At 41.4% G+C, this 22,821-nt stretch overlaps 1 protein-coding gene across 1 annotated transcript in view; it reads left to right on the forward strand.

The window, feature by feature from the left end:
* Positions 1-22,821, forward strand: part of FRAS1 (Fraser extracellular matrix complex subunit 1) — a 317,287-nt gene that overhangs the window by 15,195 nt on the left and 279,271 nt on the right. Inside the window, exons 4-8 of the mRNA XM_068974976.1 lie at positions 5,879-6,038; positions 8,477-8,610; positions 19,664-19,747; positions 21,379-21,480; positions 21,990-22,181. Of these exons, the coding sequence (XP_068831077.1) occupies positions 5,879-6,038; positions 8,477-8,610; positions 19,664-19,747; positions 21,379-21,480; positions 21,990-22,181 (672 nt within the window). The remainder of the gene's footprint in view (positions 1-5,878; positions 6,039-8,476; positions 8,611-19,663; positions 19,748-21,378; positions 21,481-21,989; positions 22,182-22,821) is intronic.

Here is a 22,821-nt window from a genome sequence, read left to right on the forward strand (position 1 = left end):
TTTATTTGTAATTTTCCCTCAAAAGTTAAATCTCCATACTGTTTTCCATAATAACTATATCAACTACATTCCTACCAACATTACATGTAGGTTCCCTTTTCTTTATAGCCTTGCCAACACTTGTTACTTCTTGTCTTTTTGATAATAGTCATTCTGTCAGGTGTGAGGTAGTATCTCATTGTGGTTTTGATTTGCATTTCCCTCATGACTAGTGGTGCCATGCATCTTTTCACCATCCTGTTGGCTATCTTTGCATCATTCTTTAGAAAAATGGATATTCAGGTCCTCTGCCCATTTTTTCATTGGATTTTTAAATATTGAGTCTTGTATGTTCTGTATATGTATATGTTTTGGATATTGACCCCATATCAGCTGTATGGTTTACAATTATGTTGGTTTTAAGCTGATAGTCACTTAAGTTTGAACACATTCCTAAAAACACGAGATTTTTACTTCCCCTGCAACACGTTTTATGTTTTTAATGTCATATTTTACATTTATTACATCTATTCTTTAACTACAAATTGTAGTTATGGTTGATTTTCCAATTTTTGTTTTTTAAATTTTACTTGCTTTTCAAGTAGCTGATCTTTTGGCTTTACTATGTATATCCCTTTACCAATGACACTTTTTTTGTTCATATATTTTCTTGTTTGTAGTTATAATCTTTACTTCTAAAGAAGATCCTTTAGCACTTTTTGTAGGGCCAGTTTAGAGGTGATGGACCCTTAATTTCTGCTTGTCTGGGAAACTCTTTATCTTGCCTTCAATCCTGAATGATAGCCTTGGTATCAAGTATTTTTGGTTATGAGTTTTTTCCTTTCAGTACTTTAAATATATCACACCACTCCTTTATGTCCTGCCAAGTTTCTGTTGAAAAATAAATTGATAGCCTTATGGGATTTCTCTTGAGTATTATGCATTGTATGCCTCTTGCTGCCTTTAAAATTCTCTGTCTTCTGCCGCATTAATTATGATATGTCTTTGCATGGATCTCTTTGGATTTATCTTGTTTGAGGCTATTTCCTTCCCCATGTTAGGGAAATTCACAGCCATTGTTTCTTCAGGTAAGTTATCTGCCCCTTTTTTTCTCTCTCCTCTTTCTGAGACCCTGATAATACAAATGTTGGTATGCTTGATACTGTCTTAAATTATCCTCATCTTAAAAAATTCTTTTTTTTTTTTTTTTTTGCTGTAGTGATTGTGTGATTTCTATTAGTCTTTCAGGTTGCTTATGTATTCTTCCATATCATCTAGTGCTCTTGATACCCTCTAGTGTATTTTTCATTTTAGCTATGTTATTCTTCAGTTCTGATTGTTTCCTTTTTATATTTTCTAACTCTTTGTTGAAGTTTTCACTGTTTTCTGCTATTCTTCTCCTAATTTCTATAAGCATCTTTATGATGCTTATAATAGAGAATTCAAATTTTTGAATTCTTTATCAGGTAATTTACTTACATTTATTTCATTAGAGTTTTTTTTACCCTGGAGTTTTATCTCATTCTTTCCTTTGGAACAAATTGCTTTATGTGCTCATTTCATTCGATTTTCTGTGTCTGTTCCCGTGAATTCGGTGAAACTGTTATCTCTCTTGCTCTTGGAGCTGTGGTCTCGTGTAGAAGTGTTTCCAAGTTAGGTTTCATGTGCTGGGTAGGTTTCATGGCTCTCCTTGGCAGGCCAGTTAGGGGTGGAGCAGAAGGGGTGGAGTGGGTTTTAGGGAGAAATATCCATAACCTCAGATATGCAGATGACACCACTCATGGCAGAAAGTGAAGAGGAACTACAAAGCCTCTTGATGAAAGTCAAAGTGGAGAGTGAAAAAGTTGGCTTAAAGCTCAACATTCAGAAAACGAAGATCATGGCATCCGGTCCCATCACTTCATGGGAAATAGATGGGGAAACAGTGGAACCAGTGTCAGACTTTATTGTTTTGGGCTCCAAAATCACTGCAGATGGTAGCTGCAGCCATGAAATTAAAAGACGCTTACTCCTTGGCAGGAAAGTTATGACCAACCTAGACAGCATATTCAAAAGCAGAGACATTACTTTGCCAACTAAGGTCCGTCTAGTCAAGGCTATGGTTTTTCCTGAGGTCATGTATGGATGTGAGAGTTGGACTGTGAAGAAGGCTGAGCACCGAAGAATTGATGCTTTTGACCTGTGGTGTTGGAGAAGACTCTTGAGAGTCCCTTGGACTGCAAGGAGATCCAACCAGTCCATTCTGAAGGAGATCAGCCCTGGGATTTCTTTGGAGGGAATGATGCTGAAGCTGAAACTCCAGTACTTTGGCCACCTTATGTGAAGAGTTGACTCATTGGAAAAGACTGATGCTGGGAGGGATTGGGGGCAGGAGGAGAAGGGGACGACAGAGGATGAGATGGCTGGATGGCATTACTGACTCGATGGATGTGAGTCTGAGTGAACTCCGGGAGATGGTGATGGACAGGGAGTCCTGGTGTGCTGCAGTTCATGGGGTCGCAAATAGTCGGACACGACTGAGCAACTGAACTGAACTGAACTGAGGCTGGGCTGAGGCATCCCTGGCAAGATGCCTGGAGCTGAAGTGGACACCAGCCATGGCTCTCCTGGGCTGGGTTGGGGTTGCCATGTTGGTGGGATGGTTAGAGTTGGAGTGGGCCCAGGCTCGAGGGTGGGCTGGGGCTGCCTTAGCAGGCTGACTAGAATGGCAACTTTTCAAACTGCTGCCTCTGTGCTGGGACTCAGAGAAAGTAAGTTTGTGCACAAGCCCTTTAAGAGGGAGTCTTGGTTTCCTATAGTTCTCTGGCTTTCATAAATGTCCATCTCATAGGTTTTCAAATCTAGTTGTGGGGCCTCATCTTTCCAGAGCAGGTCCCAGGGCTATGGGACCCAGTGTAGAGCTCTACCCAGTGCAGAGCTTGAATTCCTCACTCCTTAGGGAGGTCCTCCAAGTTTGATATTCCATTCTGCTTTTGGGTTCCCTTCCAGGGGTATGTGTCCCTGCCTACCCATCTTGATGAGGTTTTTTAATTTATATCCTTAATTGTAAAAGAGCTGTTCTGCTAGCCTGCAGGTTTTTCTTAAGGAGAGTTGTTCTATATGTAGTTGCAGTTTTGATGTGTCCATGGGAGGAAGTGAACTCAGAATTTGCCTGCTCTATCATTTTGATCTCACCTCCAGTCTCTTCTTATTGCTTGTAAATGGTTTTATATATGAGTATAATTCTAATTAATATAATCTGCATTAAAAAAAGTTTGTCATTTACCTTTTAAATTTTTCTACAATGTATTCAATATATTTGACTTTTAACACTTTAACTCATGAAAATGTATCAGTTTTTCTCCTACCATTTTTCCTTTGCTTTTATGCTTAGGCCTTTTAAAGCATAAAGGTCAATTGCCTGCTATGTTTTATTAGCTAACAGTTTATTAGCCAGTTGTGGACTTGCCCATTTATTTATATGCTGTACTAAATTTGAAGTTTTACATTTAATTATAGGAGAAGTAAAAATTGATGGGAGAGGAGTTGGCCTTGGCATCCAGGTCTGTTGCCATGATCACAGGCAGCACATAGGTGTGAAAAGGAGTTGGAAAGCCATGGACTCATGGGGAAAGGGTTAAGCATCTCCTACGTGCCACTTCCCTTGCTGCCTCTTTAACAACTACCTCATGCAACCTTTACAGTAGCCAAGTGAGTAGGTTATCTTCATACCATTTCAGGTTTCTCTACCAGGAAACTGCAATTTAGAAAGATTAGGTGACACACTCATAGTCCCCAAGGCAGGGAGAGCTGAGTTGTGATCCGAGAACACATATACTTCCATGGAAACCTTTGGTTCATCCAACTCAGTACATTCCTTACATTCCTGTCCTCTGGTACTCCCAGTAGGTCCTGGGAAAGTAATTTTTATGATAGTAAGGCAAGGACTTGGTTCCCAAAAATTTAGATGGCTGTGACAACCTATTACTATTATTGTTACAGTAATAGCACAGGTTATTAGTAATTCCCAAATGTCAAACTTGGCAGGCTTGCAACCTGGCAGCAATTTGCACAATAAAGGCATAGTGACTTGTTTAGGTAAGACAGAGTTCTTTTGTGTTTGAGAGAGGGTGAATAATTATTCTGGATGCTGGCCTGAGGAGTAGTAAGAGGATGTTTATTTTCCATGCTTCTCAGTGACACAGTTGAAATCCCCAGATTATAGTTAGGTGACTGAGCACCTAGAACGTGGGATGTTCTTAATAGAAGCCTATGTATGATTTGTGCGGAATCAGATTTCATCATATATTACATTTAATACAGGCAAAGGAAGGCACTATTTAAGAAAATGTTACAGGAGGAAACTTTATTGATTAAGCTCACTTTTTTGCATACATCTTTTAAAAGGCCACCGTCATTCCACTCTGCCATTGAGAACATAATATATTTTGACAGCTACTTCTCCAAACAATTGACATATTTGTAGCTTTTTACATTCAAGATTCTCCACTGCCCTCTGAGCTTGGCTTATTTAGATACTTTTGAAAAGTGTTAATTGCTCAGTTGTGTCGGACTCTTCTCACCCTCAGGGAGCGTAGCTTGCCAGGCTCTTCTGTCCATGGGATTTCCAGCAAGAGTACTGGTGTGGGTAGCCATTCTCTTCTCCATGGGATCTTCATCCCAGGGATCGAACCCACGTTTTCTGCATTGCAGGCAGACTTTTCACCATCTGTGCCACCAGAGAAGCCCTTAGATACTTTTGGTAGTTAGTAAATGTTATGTATCAAAGCATGGATATGTTAGATCGTCAGTACAGTGCCAGCTTTGGGAATGTGGTGTCCTAGCCTAAACAGGAACATTTGGTGTGTGTAGATGGGCACCCACACCAGGAGTGAGTTGGCTTTACAATTTATGGGAGAACTGGTTGGACAGGTGCCTTCTGCTGGCTAGTCCACCTTCCCTGGAACCATAAGATCTCTGGGATAGGAGAGAGAGAGAAGACTGGGGTCAGGGAGAGAGAAGATGGGAGTGTGGACACTTATCAGGGTAAAAGGCAAAAAAAGAAACAATTGGAGTGAGAGCCGCTGAAGATAATGTAGCTAGTGTAAAGAATTCAGTAGGTGTGGGTGCATGTGTGCGCATTTTACTTTGGTCCTCGCAGAAGTTTTTTAAATAATGGGATTGGGGTGATTTTTCTTTCATTGTTGTGCTTTTTTGGAATTGTCAAACATAAAATCTTAAGGATAGATATTACTCAGCTGTGGAAAGGAACACATTTGAGTCAGTTCTAATGAGGTGGATGAACCTAGAGCCTATTATACAGAGTGAAGGAAGTTAGAGAAAGATAAATATTGTACATTAACGCATATGTATGGAATGATGGTACTGTCAGTCCTACGTGCAGGACAGCAAAGGAGACACAGATGTAAAGGACAGACTTTTGGACACAGTGGGAGAAGGAAAGGGTGGGGTGATGTGAGAAAATAACATGGAGAACATATACATTAGCATATGTAAAACAGATGGCCAGTGGGGGTTTGGTGTATGGCACAGGGAACCCAAAGCCTGTGGTCTGACAACCTGGAGGGCTGGGGTGGGGAGGAAGGTGGATGGAAGGAGAGGGCCACATGTATGCCTGTGGCCGATTCATGTTGATGTATGGCAGAACCCATCACAATATTGTAAATTAATTATCCTTCATTTAAAATAAATAAAATTTTTAAAAAGGAAAATAAAAATCAATTGCTAAATTGGTCTCTGCCTTGGAATATTGCAAACCCTGATTTCAACCTTATAAGCCTAGATCTTTCTTCTGTCTTATCGGAGCTCCGTCATTCACTTCTTTAAGAGAAGGCTTGTTTCTGTTTGCTCAAATGCAAGTCTATGTTCTCACAGTAACCTTCTTTTTCTTTTCACCCAGCACGGGACAGCATGGGCCTCCTCCTCTTGCAGCATGTGCTCTTGCACTCACGGGGAAGTCCGATGTGCCCCCCGACCGTGCCCACCACTGATGTGTGGATACCAGGAGCTGGAATTCATCCCCGAAGGGAGCTGCTGCCCAGTCTGCGTGGGCTCTGGGAGTGAGTATGAGCTTGTAGAGAGAGACCCTCTTTGCCTGTGAGGTTTACCTGGTGACACCTTCTCTTTCTTGCCTAGTGTGTGGCTCAAAGATCCCTGACCCCATTCCTTATTGGAACCAAGTCATAGCCTTGCACTTGGCAGGAAGTGATGTTGTAAACCATGAGGTTGGAACAAATCCTTAAGCTCCATTCCAAACTCAGGGTGCTGAGGCTCTCTGATTTATTATTTTGTCTTGGCCAGATGCAACCTGTTGTGTTCACAGCTCTTGAGAAGGAAAGGAGGAAGGACCAGATCCTTTGATATGATTCCATAAGGTCCAGGTAGTTCCTACGGCTTTTGGTGGACAGAAGAACAAACATCACTTTTCTGGGTATCAGTAGTATCACAACACTAAGTCTGATGGCTGGTCTTTAAGATTTCATGTTTTTCTCCAAAACACACTGAGCTGGAAGCAGTATTTCATTTGTCTTTATGGCGTCTTTGATGGAGAGATTATGCCTGCCTGTGAACCGAGGCACAGCCCAGCAAGCCAGGCGTGTGCTTCCAGCCTTCTACTTAGAATTCATGCTTGGACCAAGTACCGTTTTATTACATTTTAGAGTTATATATCCCTTTCCATTTTTATAATTAAGTAGCATATACTTCATGACAAATACAAATTATTGTCATTGCTGTATTATATTCTCTCCTGGTGTATAATAGCTCAAATTACTCTTTTTAAGTAGTACCTGGAAGCTACATTGTAATCTTGCCTTTTCTCTTTAAAAAGACTTCTGGCTTCTTTCTGATTCCTAGTTATTCCATTCTGGGCCACCATTTACCCTGGAGAACCATTCTGGGGATTGCAAAGTATGGTAAGGGAATGAGGAAAGTAGAATGCATTCCTCCTGCATTTCAGTTGTCACCCACCAGAAAAAGACAGCCAGCCAACTTTGGGCTGATAAGCCTGCAAGGAAAAATATTCCAACCACAGTGTTTAGGGATTGGGTGGAGGGTGGGCTGTCCGGGTTTGTGGGCTCCTTTCTTACATTTTAGGAGAATTTCTGATTGACTCTCCATGAGAAAAATCTATTGGAAACATTTTGCCTGGAGAGATTGGAGGATCAGCCAGCGCCAACCCCATAATTTCCTGGGTGCATAATAAAAATGCAGGGCCCTTTGTTCAAAAAGGACTTCCCCAGTGGCTCAGACGGTAAAGCGCCTGCCTACAATGCAGGAGACCCTGGTTCGATCCCTGGGTCAGGAAGATTCCCTGGAGAAGGAAATGGCAACCCACTCCAGTACTCTTGCCTGGAAAATCTCATGGATGGAGGAACCTGGTAGGCTACAGTCCTTGGGGTCACAAAGAGTCAGACATGACTGAATGACTTCACTTCACTTGTTCAAAAAGCAGGGTGGGGAAGCTTTGGTTTTTCTTCCATGATCTTTCTCAGCCTGTCATGTTTTTAATTTGCTGTTAATGTCACCCACCCTTAGGCATGGGGATATTTGCTGGTCGGGTGAGCCCTCCTCAGGCACCCTAGACCCCTCCTGCTACTTGGTGCTTAGGGTGTGTGCACTCCTGAGGCACCTGTACCCAGGTCCCCAATACAGGTAGAGGGTGGCAGCTTTCACTGGGCACAAATTTGGGCTCAGGCTCCTGAGAATCCAGGAAGGAAAGGAGGCAGGGGGAGTTAGGACCATTCATGAACTGAGGCTCCAAACCCCTTGCAGTGCTACCTGTCCCACCAGATTTCACTTAGGAAACTCAGAGAGAAAGTTAAGAACTCCATACAGTGGCTCCAGAGCTATACCCCAAGCCCAGGGTCCCCTAGTTTGCACCGTGCCCCAAAGCACAAGACTGTATGTGACTGCACTGGTGTAGATGTAGCCAGACCTGAGATCGTGACGCAGTTCAGTTCAGTCGCTCAGTCCTGTCTAACTCTTTGTGATCCCACGGACTGCAGCACACCAGGCCTCCCTGTCCATCACCAACTCCCGGAGTTCACCCAAACTCATGTCCATTGCGTTGTAATGCCATCCAACCATCTCATCCTCTGTCGTCGCCTTCTCCTCCTGTCTTCAATCTTTCCCAGCATCAGGGTCTTTTCAAATGAGTCAGCTCTTCACATCAGGTGGCCAAAGTATTGGAGTTTCAGCTTCAGCATCAGTCCTTCCAAAGAACACTCAGTATTGATTTCCTTTAGGATGGACTGGTTGGATCTCCTTGCAGTTCAAGATACTCTCAAGAGTCTTCTCCATCACCACAGTTCAAAAGCATCAATTCTTCAGTGCTCAGCTTTCCTTATAGTTTATCTCTCACATCCATATATGACTCCTGGAAAAACCATAGCTTTGACTAGACAGACCTTTGTTGGCAAAGTAATGTCTCTGCTTTCTAATATGCTATCTAGGTTGTACAACACCCTCAGTAACCCTTATTGCTCTAACCTTCCAGAATCCTGTTCCTACAAAGGCCGTGTGTTTCAAGACGGGGAGGACTGGCCTTTGAGTCGGTGCGCCAAGTGTGTCTGTAGAAATGGGGTCGCCCAGTGCTTTGCTGCTCAGTGTCCGCCTCTGTTTTGCAGCCAGGTAAGGAAAACAGCCTCAGAAAGGACCCTTCACAGACTGTTGACTTCACTATTTGGGAACCTGGAGTCTCTTCTGAGATGATGGCAGGCAGGCCTCGCAAGTACTGAAAACGAGAAGCAAAAGCTGTTTTATTTTCCTTATAGTTTTGGAGACCACCCCTGAGACATTTCTTTTCCCCTTAACAGCTACAGATAGGCCTAATTACCAGTCATTTAAGCTAATTGTTACATAATGAAACTGAGCCTTCAGGATACACACAAAGGAGCCGCCAAACTCCAGTTGCAGGTGTTCCAAAAATGTCTAGCTAAACATCTGGAAAATTCAGTAAGAAGATAGGATTGCTGTTGTTTGTCAATATATAAGTACAGACTGCTTTTTAAAGACATATAGATATTTCTTTGAACCTGATTATCCAGATGTACATGGTTTAATTCTTAATGGTTCAAATTACCAAAGGAGTTTTTTCTGGGGAGGTTTAAAATAGTGGGAACTTGTTCTTCATTTAAAACTGATCTGAGAAGAGAGTGGGATGTATGGAGAGAGTAACATGGAAACATATATTACCATATGTAAAATAGATAGCCAATGGAAATTTACTGTATGACTCAGGGAACTCAAGCTGGGGCTCTGCGACAGTCTAGAGGCCTGGGATTGGGGGAGGGAAAGTGGGAGGGATGTTTGAGTGGGAGGGGACATGGGTAGACCTCTGGCTGATTCATGTTGATATTTGGTAGAAACCAACACAACACTGTAAAGCAATTATCCTTTAATTAAAAATAAACTAGTTTACTTATTTTTAAAGTCCTTAAAAAGAGGACTTTACATAGCCAGAGCTCAACTTCTATAAAAGTGTTTTTTTAAAGTAAAACAAACAAACAAATGGATCAAATTTTCAAAACATGACTCTCTCCTACAGATTTGCAGGAGAAAGTCAAATGCAAATAAATTTTGTATCCATGGTATTTTGTAGTTTTTTATTCTTCCAGTAGCTCCCATGGATGTTCCTTGGCAGTTGACAGATAACCATGAAAGGAGCTTGCCTCCAGTTCAAAAATAGCTCATTTTTGATCTGAGAAAAAGCTGGAAGCCAGCAGTTGATACAGAGTAGTACTTTCTGTCAAATAAAACAAAATCAATAACATTGCATATTGTGACAATTGGGCAATATGTTTAAAGGCAGACAAAAGGCAATTAGGTAAGAAATGCTAAATGCCAAATAAAGGAAAAACGTATCTAATTGAAAGACCAGATTGCATTACCCACACTACAGCAAACACTGCACACTTATCACATATCTCCATTCATCATGACGTCTTGTCCTAGCTTTCAGATTGCAAATGAGCTTCTTGGTCGAGTTGCAGAATATCTTACATTTGAAAGATATTGTAGTGTTGGAGCATTTTGACTTACACATCCCAGGGTTTAGTCTTTTATGTAAGAAGCTTAATTAAGCAGTTTGCCACCATTACAATAAGGGAGGTGGGACGAGGGAAGGAGGAAACACTCCATTGTGAACCTTCTGCTTCAAGTCTTTAAAAACAACAATGACTGCATATCATGGGTTAGCTTGGAATACCAGAAAGTGCTGGTTCCCATTTTTTAAAATGCTAAACTCTAGCTTTAAACAGTACTAACTTACAGTTTGCATGGATTAACTTAAAAAGATGAAATTTGTTGCCATACTGTAGAGCTAATTGCTATGCAAGCATTCTGAAGTCTTGACAATAGATTGATTTTAAGCACTCTTGCATCAAGTTTATAGCTTTGCCTTGACATTCAAAAATACCCAACTGTCAGATTATTTAAACCATTTTTCTTGATTTAATATCACTATTAAAATATTGGGTGTTCTGATGATATAAAGAGGCAGCCAATCCTAAAGGAAATCAGTCCTGAATATTCTTTGGAAGGACTGATGCTGAAGCTGAAACTCCATACTTTGGCCACCTGATGCGAAGAACTGACTCATTTGAAAAGACCCTGATGCTGAGAAAGATTGAAGGCAAGAGAAAGGGACGACAAAGGATGAGATGGTTGGATGGATTCACTGACTTGATGGACATGAGTTTGAGTAAACTCCAGGAGTTGGTGACGGACAGGGAAGCCTGGCATGCTGCAGTCTATGGGTCACAAAGAGTTGGACATCACTGAGCGACTGAACTGAACTGATAGAGTTAGTGCCTTGGTTGGAAACGTAATCACTGTCACCATCTAACCATCACCATCCCCACATTTGGGGTATTTATTATTTGATAATCATTAATTTAAAATCTTTTTTATTTTCATAATAACCTTATGAAGTACAAGCTATTATTATCATCCCATGTTGCAGTAGACAAAACTGAGATACAAAGTTTAAATACTCTGCTCAAGGTACCATCATTAGGAAGTATCTGTGCTTCTAACCTAGGCAGCTTGACATTACAACTTCAACAGACCACACTTGACTTTGATTTTTACCTGTTACACTACATCGCCTCCCCAAATGATGAGTCATATGTTGTTTATTTACATCTAATAATAATCACAAAACAGTAATTGCTAACGTCATCAATCATGATTGCAAGCATTTTATATGAGTTAACTAATTCAGTATTTTTTTTTTAAGTTTATCAGAAGAAATGTATTTCCAGGTGTTGAGCTCTAAAAAAAATTTGATTTTTAAAATAAAGTGTGTTTTTTTAAATTGTAAAAGGAATCTGTGTTCATTAAGGAAAGTTTGAAAAAAGCAGTAAAGGAACTGATCATCCATATTTCTACCATTCAAAAATATCATAGTAGATTTTTTAAAAATTCATTCCAATTTTTTGGTAGGCAAATGTGGATCTATTTGCATAGTTATAATCAGATTTTTGGAGTTAGTGATTATCTCTGATAAAAGGAGTAATTCTTGTGTTCAAATAAGGGGTTGTTCCCTTGGTGGGTGGTGTAAATTCACACTGAAATTGCTTGCATTCAGCTTTTGTCCAGATGCCATGTGAACAGAGGCCTCTGTTCATATTTTTGAAGGCTTGTTAAAATGATCTGTTCAGTCTGATGAGAGTTCTTCCTGTGGCTCTATTAGCAGTTTTTTTTTTCAATACCACCATTTTCCCATTCCCAACTGATTAAGTGAATTGAACTTCATCTTCAGATATTTTCTTAAAAAGGTGAAAAATTGTTGTCTTTCGAGCCACTGACGTGTTGCAGAATTATTTCCTATTTGCCTACACTCATGAAAGATTATTTGTTGGGGTCCAAAATTTAATGAGATTATAATCTCCTTTCCACTGAATTCTGGAATTTAGTGCCCTGGAGGAGTCAGAGGTGGGTTTGTTTTCTCTTCTGTTATATCAATTAGTTTACTCTGTTGAATTTTTGCAAGATGTTTCTTTATCTTTATAATTAAGACATTTCCCCAGGGTATTTCTTAGGAAGGTGTCTTTTCACATATTTTACCTAGAATATTGTGAAGCCCTTTTAGTCTGTATTCCAGGTGTGAAATATTTTCTTTAGTTCTGGCCTTGATTAGTCATGTCTGTTCCAATTATGCTCAGTTCTCAGAAACACATATGGTTCTTAGACTGCTCCTCTACCATCTCCCCTCATTACTGGTCATGTTCTGCCTCATTATTTTCACTTTTGTGTCTTTGCTCTACATTATGGGGAGAGCTTCTTGAGTTTGTGTTTCCTGCCTCCATATTGATTTTAATTTGATGATTTCTTTAATTTTCTTTTAATTCTTCCTTCTTTCTCTTATCATTGGTTCTTCCAATTTTTTAAAATTCCAATGCTTTCTCTTTCTATATTGCTTTTTGCTTCTTTAATAAAGACTGCATTTTCTTCTGCCTTACTCAAGTTGCAAAATGGTTTTTAAATCTTTTACTTGAGATCCTGCAATATGTTGGTTTCAGAAATCTGCCCTTTCTGTGAATCTTCAGAGTATTATTACTTTTTGCTTGCACTTTAGGATTTCCCCCCAAGTTCCTTTCTTTCTATTTGCTCAGCCTTAGAGAAATCTGTTCATACTCAGTGCTTCAAAGCTGCAAAGGTAAGCAGCATGCAGTTGGCTAATACCCGCTTCTTGGGTTCATTGTTGTTGTTCAGTCGCTAGGTGATGTCTGACTCTTTGCAACCCCATGAACTGCAGTACAGCAGGCTTCCCTGTCCTTGACAATATCCCTGAGTTTGCTCAAACTCATGTCCATTGAGTCAGTGATGCCTTCCAACCATCTCATCCTCCATCACCTCCATCTCCTCCTGCCTTTAATCTTTCCCAGCATCGTGATCTTTTCCAATGAGTCAGCTCTTCACATCAGGTGGTTAACGTATTGGAGCTTCAGCTTCAGCATCAGTCCTTCCAATGAATATTCAACATTGATTTCCTTTAGGATTGACTGGTTTGATCTCCTTGCAGTCCAAGGGACTCTCAAGCACCTTCTCCAGAGCATCAATTCTTTGGTGTTCAGACTTCTTTATGGTCCAACTCTCACAGCTATACATGACTACTGGAAAGAACATTCTTTTGACTATACAGACCTTTGCTGGCCAGGTAAAGTCTCTGCTTTTTAATATGCTGTCTAGGTTTGTCACTGCTTTTCTCCCAAGGATCAAGTGTCTTTTAATTGTGTGGCTGCAGTCACTGTCCTCAGTGATTTTGGAGCCCAAGAAAATAAAGGTCTAAGTGCTTAGGAAGGTGTGTGTTTCCTTTACAAGGGTCTGGCCAGTTTTAACTTAATGTTGCTCTACTGTACTGAGATCAGATTTTTTGCTGTCTCCACTGCCCAATTTTCTTAAATTTTTAATTCAGGAAACATAAAACTATAATCTCTAGTTTGCAAGAGTTTTCACCATGTTTCTTGGTGACTGTGTGCTTTACATTTGGGGTGTCCTCATCCCCATTTTTTTATCACCTCCTCTTCCTCCCCCAGTGCACATATTTCCCATTCATTTTGTTATCTTTCTTTTTGTTTCCTTTTTTTACATTATGGGCTCTGATTAGATGTAGAAAGCCATTGAGGGAGGTGACGGCTACAGTGGGCACTCTGATGGCTTCAAATAGTAGTGGCCACACACTGTGGGGATGAGCCATGTTATGTTTGGCACTGAGAGTCAGAGACTTCAGAGGAAGTGATGGTTCTCATTTCTATTTGGTTAACAAAACAAAGAAAGGCCACCGAAAGTCTAATGGTCAGTGCGACCCCTCTTGGCAATAGCAAGAGGTTGTCTGTTCTCCTTTTTGATGGCACAGTTTTCATCTCATTTTTATATTTTCAGAGGTATCATAGGAGAAGATACTTTGTCATGAGCTATTAGCCATAATATACTATAAAGTTTATCATAGTATTTTAATTTAAGGAATATGGTAAACCATAATTAAATACAGTTGACCCTCAAACAGCATGGTTTGAACATATGCAGATTTTGTCAATAGTAGATGGTGCAATACCCCATGATCCACAGCTGGTTGAATCCATGGATGCAGAACCACAGATGCGGAGGAAATGTGGATACCTAGGACTGGCTAAAAACTATATTCCAATTTCCAACTGCATGATGGGTCAGTTCCCTTTACCTCTATTGGTTCAAGGGTCAGCTGTATATCCTTAATGGTGGCCCTCTCCCAAATGATAATGACATTGATCATACATATTTTTTTGTACTAAACTCCTGTGAGTACTGATGGTACTATATTAGACTTAGAGTTGGCAAATTTTTCCTGTAAAGAGCCAGATAGTGAAAGTTTTCAGCTTTGTGTGCTATGTAGTTGGGACAACTACTCAACTCTGCCATTTCAGCACAGAAACATCCACAGGTAGTATGTACATGAGTGTAGGTGGCTATGTTCTAGTCAAAGCTTATGGAAATTGGTGGTGGGCTGGATTTGATCACTTGTCTGCAGAGTGCTGGTCCCTGTATAGTCTATAGATTTGGAAAGGCAAATCTATGAGTTGGAGGTGGTGGAATTCCAGCTGTGAAACTGTGTTAGTTGTACAGTTTGGTCTGACTCTTCGTGACCCCATGGACTAGACTCCTCTGTCCATGGGATTCTCCAGGCAAGAGTACGGGAGTGGATTGCTCTTCCCTTCTCAAGGGGATCTTCATGACCCAGGAATCGAACCCCAGTCTCCTGCACTGCAGGCAGATTCTTTACCATCTGAGTCACCAGGGATGAAAGAAATGCCAGGTGAGCTACTTAACATCTTAAAAGATGATGCTGTTACAGTGATGCACACCGTATGTCAGCAGATTTGTAAAACTCAGCAGTGGCCACAGGACTGGAAAAGGTCAGTTTTCATTCCAGTTCCAAATAAAAGCAATGCTGAAGAATGTTCAAACTACCATATGATTGCACTCATTTCACATGCTAGCAAGGTAATACTAAAAATCCTTCAAGCTAGACTTCAGAAGTATATGAACTGAAAACATCCAGATGTACAAGCTGTATTAAGAAAAGGAAGAAGAACTGGAGATCAAATTATCAACATCTGTTGGAAGATAGAGAAGGCAAGGGAATTCCAGAAAAAGCATGTATTTCTGCTTCATTAACTGTGCTAAAGCCTTTGACTGTGTGGAAAGCAAACTGTGGAATACCAGACAGTATTCCACTTAAGGTGATGGGAATACCAGACCACTATACCTGTCTCCTGAGAAACCTGTATGCAGGACAAGAAGCAACAGTTAAACCGTATGTGGAACAATGGACAGGTTCCAAATTAGAAATGAGTATGTCAAAAGTGCATACTGTAACCCTGCTTATTTAACTTATATGCAGAGTACGTGATGCCAAATGCCAGGCTGGACGAATCACAAGCTGGTAACAAGACTGCAAGGGGCAATATCAATAACCTCAGATATGCAGATGACACCAGTATCAGTAACCTCAGATGTGGCAGAAAGCTAAGAGGAACTAAAGAGCCTCTTCATGAAGGTGAAAGAGGAGAGGCAAAAAGCTGGCTTAAAACTCAACTTTCAAAAAAACTAAGATCATGGCGTCTGGTCCCATCACATCTTGGCAACTAAATGGTGAATGTGTGGAGATGGTGACAAATTTTATTTCCTTGGGCTTCAAAATCACTGTGGATAGTGACTGCAGCCATGAAATTAAAAGACACTTGCTCCTTGCAAGAAAAACTGTGACAAACACACAGTGCATTAAAAAGCAGAGATATCACTTTGTTGACAAAGTTCCATCTAGTCAAAGCTATGGTTTATTTCAGTAGTCATGTATGGATGTGAGTGTTGGACCATAACAAGGGCTGAGTGCTGAAGAACTGACTCTTTTGAACTGTGGTGTTGGAGAAGACTCCTGAGAATTCCTTAAACTACAGGGAGATCAAACTTGTCAATACTAAGGGAAATCAGTCCTGAATATTCATTAGAAGGACTGATGCTGAAGCTGAAGCTCCAATACTTTGGCCACCTCATTTGTAAGAGCCGACTCATTAGAAAAGATTCTGATGCTGGGAAAGAATGAGGGCAGGAGAAGAAGGGGTTGACAGAGGATGAGGTGGTTGGATGGCATCACAGACTCATTGGACATGAGGCTGAGCAAAGTCCGGGAGATTATGAAGAAAAAGGGCAGCCTGGCGTGCTGCAGTCCACGGGATCTCAAAGAGCCAGACACCACTTAGCGACTGAACAATAACAACAACAAAGAAAAGAATGATAGAATTCAGGCATATATTATAGCAATAAAAGTGTACTGCCAAAACGTCTTTTCCATTTCTCTGACCCACTTTGCTGACTTGCCTCTTCAGTCCTGTTTATACAGCACAAGTCGAAATGGGATCTAAATTCACCATCATGAAGTTCTGTTGTCTCCAGGGATATTTTCTCTTTAATGTCCTTCCTTCTTGTTCTAATTGGTCTCTGATTGTGAAAAAAGATTCTATGTCTATAGAAAAAATCTTTCTATTAGAAGAAAGTCTAATAAAATATATAATTAAGCATTGCCAATAAGAATCAGAAAACTTGATTTTCCTTGTACCAGCCTCTATACAGGTGATTACTCCTCCTCTGTGCTTTCCAGTTGACTCTGCCACTGTCCTTGGGTTTAGTCCCTGTTGATTAAGAGAAATTATACTGAGTCAATATTTCTGTGCAAGATTTGTGATCATGACATTTGTCTACTCTTTACTTAATATTGTATAAATTCATTGTTTAGTTCCATAAAGTTATTGAAGAATGAATATGACATCAGATATAACTTTATTTTTACTTCCTTGCTGAAATTTTATGAAACTCAAGAGCTGAGGTCAAGGAATGCTCAATGATTTCAATCCATGTCCAATTTTCACATACTCTGTGGAACATCAATTGTCATAATATTTTTATAGACTTATCCAGTAATAAAAGTAACCTAATACAGAGGAAACAATTGTCATTTTAATTCCAGTGATTCAGGTGTTTGAAATTAATCCCTAATAGAGAGTAATGCATTAATCTAGCTGATCATATGTAATTGGGTTAAAATAACCACAGGCATGACTGGAACTTTCCATGAAAAATTAAGGTTATTTGACACTCTCCACGACCCTCACCTTCCCCCAAGTACCCTGGCCTTATTTTCTTGCAGAGTGAATTCCGTATAGATTATGATAGTGGAAATCAGAAACAGATTCAAGGGATTAGATCTGATAGACAGAGTGTCTGATGAATTATGGATGGAGGTTCATGACATGGTACAGGAGGCAGTGATCAAGACCATCCCCATGAAAAAGAAATGCAAAAAGGCAAAATGGTTGTCTGAGGAGGCCTTACAAATAGCTGAGAGAAGAAGAGAAGCGAAAAGCAAAGGAAAAAGGAAAGATATACCCATTTGAATGCAGAGTTCCAAAGAATAGCAAGGAGAGACAGGAAAGACTTCCTCAGTGATCAGTGAGAAAGGTCTCATCGCTTCCTGGCAAATAGATGGAGAAACAATGGAAACAGTGAAAGACTTTATTTTCTTGGGCTCCAGAATCATTGCAGATGGTGACTGCCACCATGAAATTAAAAGACACTTGCTTCTTGGAAGAAAAGCTATGACCCACGTAGACAGCATATTAAAAATCAGAGATATTACTTTGCCAACAAAGGTCCATCTAGTCAAAGGTGTGGTTTTTCCAGTAGTCATGCATCGATGTGAGAGTTGGACTATAAAGAAATTTGAGTGCTGAATTGATGCTTTTGAACTGTGGTGTTGGAGAAGACTCTTGAGAGTCCCTTGGACTGCAAGGAGATCAAACTTGTCCATCCTAAAGGAAATCAGTCCTGAATATTAATTGGGAGGACTGATGCTGAAGCTGAAACTCCAATACTTTGGCCACGTGTTGTGAAGAACTGACTCATTTTAAGAGACCCTGATGCTGGGAAAGATTGAAGTGGGGAGGAGAAGGGGATGACCGAGGATAAGATGACTGGATGGCATCACCAATTCAATGGACATGAGTTTGAGTAAACTCCAGGAATTGGTGATGGTCAGGGAAGCTTGGTGTACTGCAGTCCATGGGTTGAAAAGAGTTGCACATGACGGAGTGACTGAACTGAACTGAATGATTATGCAATCTCATTTTCTGCTTTTTGTGAAAAGAAGTGCATATAACTGTTCAGGAGGTATCTTCTGTATAAATTCTACCACTTCTTTGTATTCGAAGCTTGGTTTATTCTAATCTTCCTTCTTTTGGCTTTAATTTGTCTTCCTTTCTTCTATTTTAAAAGCTGTAATGATGTCAAAATGAGAAGCTGATTCTTTGTCTTCTCATTGTTGTGAAAATTCTTTTTAGGGCAGCAGAGACAAAGGGTCTGATGTTCTGGGGGTGAGTGCGGTAGAGCTGAGACTGTAGGAATGAGGAGGTGGGGTGTCCTTTGGGCATCTAATGTCTGTCACACATATTTCTCTGCACTGCCATATTCCCATTGATAGATATCTCAGGGTGTGATTGATTTTTTTTCATGTTAAAGTGAATAAAGTGAAAGTGTTTGTCACTCATTTGTGTCTGACTCTTTGGGACCCCCTTGACTATAACTCACCAGGCTCCTCTGTCCATGAAATTCTCTAGGCAAGAGGACTGGTGTGGATAGCCATTCCATTCTCCAGGGAATTCTTCCCGACCCACAGAGTAAACCTGGGTCTCCTGCATTGCAGGCAGATTCTTAACCATCTGAGCCACCAAGATTGATTTTCCTCATGTTAAGGACCTCCCTAATACATATAGTTGAATGTGTGGATTCACTTAAAGATCCAGAAGAATAGTGAGATAGTTTATCAATGGAGGGATCCCTTCACTTTGAGATTAGTGCTAACTCAGCAGGAGTGTAAATGTTCTGAAGTGTTGAAATGGCTGATATTCTGAAGTCCTCTCTGCCAACTGTTTACCATTACTGATCACCTTGGGCAAGGTGTCTCTGTGACCCTGGGCAAGTTCCACAACCTTTCTGTTTTTCACTTTGCTTGTTTTAAAAGGGGAATGAGAGTCCCTACTTCACAGGTTCACATAAAGTACCTAGAACAGTACCTGGCAAACAAAATCTACTCTTCTTCTTCTTATTATTATTATTTAAAGTTGGGATATAGTTGCTTTACAGTGTTGTATTGGTTTCTGCTGCTCAGTGAAGTGAATGAGCTAAATATATATATAATATATATATGCATATTCCCTCTCTCTTGGACCTCCCTCCATCCCCCACACATCCCAGCCATCTAGGTCACTATTGGGCATAAACCCTGAGAAACCATAATTCAAAAAGACACATGCAGCTCAGTATTCACAGCAGCACTGTTTACAATAGCCAGGACTTGGAAGCAACCTAGATGTGGAAGGAAGTGCTATTCTTACTGCTATTAGCTGAGCTTTTATTTGTTCTTAGAAGTAGCTGCGGGTTGAGGAATGTGCAAACTTCTCAAGTTACGCTGCCCTGAGAAGTGCTAATTCTTATCAAAGCACCAGGTGACTAATAAATACCAAAGGAGAGGAAATTGCTATTTCTGGCTGCTTTGAGGCACATGTTTGAGTTGGCTGTGAGTGAAGTTTTCCTGCTGTCGTGGATTTTATTAATATCGCCTTCTGATGGACTCTTTTTGGGGTGTTAGGATGAAACCGTAGTCCGCATCCCTGGAAAATGTTGCCCACAGTGCTCTTCGCGGTCGTGCTCTGCTGCTGGCCAAGTGTACGAGGTAAGCTTTGATGTGCCCCTCGTAGGTGTTGTGACATGCGTTCTTGCACATCTGCCCACTGCCTTGCTAACCATCATTCCTCCCCCGCCCTCATCTGACTCTGTGCCAGCATTAGTAACTCAGTACATAAATGGCTTTTTTCTTCTCTTCATGGAAAGTCTTTCTGAAAAAATTAAATCGGAGAGGATTAGAAATATAAAAGAATGTGCTGGCAAACAGCACCTGGTTCATGAACCATGGTGAACTTTCTGTTCACACCTCTTGAAGGGAACAAGGAGTACCATTGGTTACTGTCAATGGACACTTAACTTGGAGCATCTGGGAATATCTGTCTGGGTTGGACTTTATGCACTGATATTCAAAGACAGTGTCTCCTGACTTACAGTGAGGTTGGGAGCAATGCAGGGTGGGAGGAGAGAGAGGGAAGGGTAAGGAGTCTGGTGGTGGTGAAGCCTCCAAGCTTGAAGGTACTATTGGGACAATGTAGGTAACTACCCGGCACAGAATAGGCACCAAACGAAAGTGAGTTCAACAAATCAAATGAATGAATGTTCTGTCTTGGGAGTGCCCAGCTGAACCAAAAGAAGGTTACATTATTCTAAAGCAAAGAATATATAAAAAGTAAACCCAACTAATTCCCTTACTTACCAGTCATTCTGAGGAAAAGTAAATAGAAATTGTGATTTTTGACTTTCAGCAGAGAATCTGGAAGAGTATTAGGGGATGAATGACATAAATTCTAGATGGGTCCCTTGAAGTCTAGATGAAAAGAACTCATGGGGAAATGATTTTTCTATATACTAGATCTCTGCTGTCTAATACAGTAGACATATACGTGCTAGATTATTTCCTCCTGGAAGGAAAAGCCTCTATAACTGTTACCCTGTTTCTGGCTGCCAGCAACAGAAATGCTCCTCTAAATGTGGCTAAGATGAAACATTTATGACCTCACATCGCAAGAAGCCGCAGGGTTGGTCAGGTCTCCCTGCTGTCTTTTGATCTTTGTACTCTCCCATCCTTAGCATGTTGGCATTTGCTTCCTGGCTTGTCCCTTCATGTTCCAGCCATTGTGTCTTCCACAGTTTCAGGCAGCTCGTCCTCACCCAATCATTACTTAAGCCTGATGGAAGAAAGGGGTGGCTTTTCTTCTTTTATGGGGTGAGGAGAGTCCTTTCCTCAACCTCTAGCACTCTTCCCCTAGGGTCCCCTTGGTGGGGGGACTATGTCTGTGGGCTGGCTGCAAGGGAAGCTGGAAAAGTGAGTGTGTGGCCATGAGAACTGGGTCTCCCAGCAAAGAAGAGCTAAAGAATAACCATCAGTTAGCCAGCAACACTGACTTCCTATGATGCTCAGAGTTCCCAGGCCTCTGTGTACCTAGCATAAGGCGGGCAGGCCCTCAAGGCATCGGCAGAATGAATCTAGTTGAATAAGAATGAATCCAAAGTTCTCTTTGGACATTTCCTGACTTTTTTCCTTAGAGCCTCTTGCTGTGTGAATGTTATCATTTCTCAGGATTACATGCAATGTGACTCAATTGAAAACTAATAAAAAGTTGTGTGTCTTATGTGCCTCAGGTTTCTATTTGATACATGTGACATTTGATTTTCCACTTTTTTCCACCCTTTCTTCAGCATGGAGAGCAGTGGCATGAAAATGCCTGCACCACCTGTACATGTGACCAGGGCGAGGTCAGGTGTCACAAACAGCCCTGCCCTCCATTAAGATGCGAAAAGGTATTTGGGAGTGTGCAGCTTGATTCTCCAACTTTTATCAAGGTCATTTTCGAAATGCATTTCTTAGTCCATTGTGTTCCTTGAGGAAAGAGAAAGTGTTATGATGCTCAGATTATGAGATAGAGGTAGGAAGTACCTGCCTCCCAGGAAGGAGGCAGGGGGTGGTGGGGGGGGAACCTGCCTCCATCTGGGAAAGTGGGGGAAGGGAAAGTGAAAGTGTTACTTGCTCAGTTATGTCTGACTTTTTGCAACCTCATGAACTGTAGCCCATAAGGCTCCTCTGTCCATGGGATTCTCCAGGCAACAATACTGGAGTGAGTTGCCATTTCCTTCTCCAGGAGATCTTCAGAGATCAAACCCAGATCTGCTGCATTGCAGGCAGATTCATTCTTTCCCATCTTAGCCACTAGGGAACGGTGTACAAACTTGGTGTTTTGTGTCCTTTTGCTCTGATGCTTTGGTGCCCTCCTGACCACTGCCCTTCCCCTCCCTTCTCTCTGCTTCCTCAGGGTCAGAGACGGGCTCGGCGTCAGGGGCAGTGCTGTGAGGACTGTGTGTCTCCTGCTGGAAGCTGCTCCCACAGAGGGCTCGTGCGATACCAGGATGAAATGTGGAAGGCCTCGGCCTGTGAGTTCTGCGTGTGTGACCGTGGCCAAGTGACCTGCCAGACTGCAGAGTGTGCCAAAGTGGAGTGTGCCCGGGTAAGGAATGGAGGCATCTCTGTTTGGACTTGAAACCCTCTCTGCAACAGGATTGGTGGTCCCGCACCTGTTCCTTCCCGTCCCTTCCCAGCAGAGAGGATAGCCAGGTTTGATGGCTCAATTTCAAGTTGTCTCCTAGCACGGAGCTTCTGTAGTGTAAATGTTACTTTCTGTTCAGATTGGCTTGGAACAGCTAGCCTGGAGCTGTTAGCTCTTGGAGCAGCTGGTTAGATGGGAAGCCCTGAGCCAGAGACTCAGACACAGAAAGGGATGACGTGGACAGGAGCCGAACAGTCAGCGCAGCTGGGCCTCGTCATTGGTGGCTGCCCAGCTCAGTCTGGTTCTGAAGTAGAGTCTGCAGGTGCTCTGGGGGTCCAGCTTCTGTCACAGGCCCCACTGGCAGCTTTTAGTGGCGAGCCGGCACCTGGAGGCTCTTCCTGTGAATCAGGAAAGAAAATGAAATGTGTTTGTGTTTTTGTTTTAAAGAGGCATGGAGAGAGACCCCATAAATAATTAACTCTGTTGACCTCCGTGGACTTGTGCTGTCTGCAAAATTTCTAGAATCTTTTAACAAAGTAGCCTCTGTTTGGACTGTAGATATATATGGCAGGGAAATTGCTTTTTTTATTTTCCCTTTGAA

This window comes from Capricornis sumatraensis, chromosome 7 (assembly GCF_032405125.1).
Source record: "Capricornis sumatraensis isolate serow.1 chromosome 7, serow.2, whole genome shotgun sequence".
Taxonomy (NCBI): Eukaryota; Metazoa; Chordata; class Mammalia; order Artiodactyla; family Bovidae; genus Capricornis; species Capricornis sumatraensis.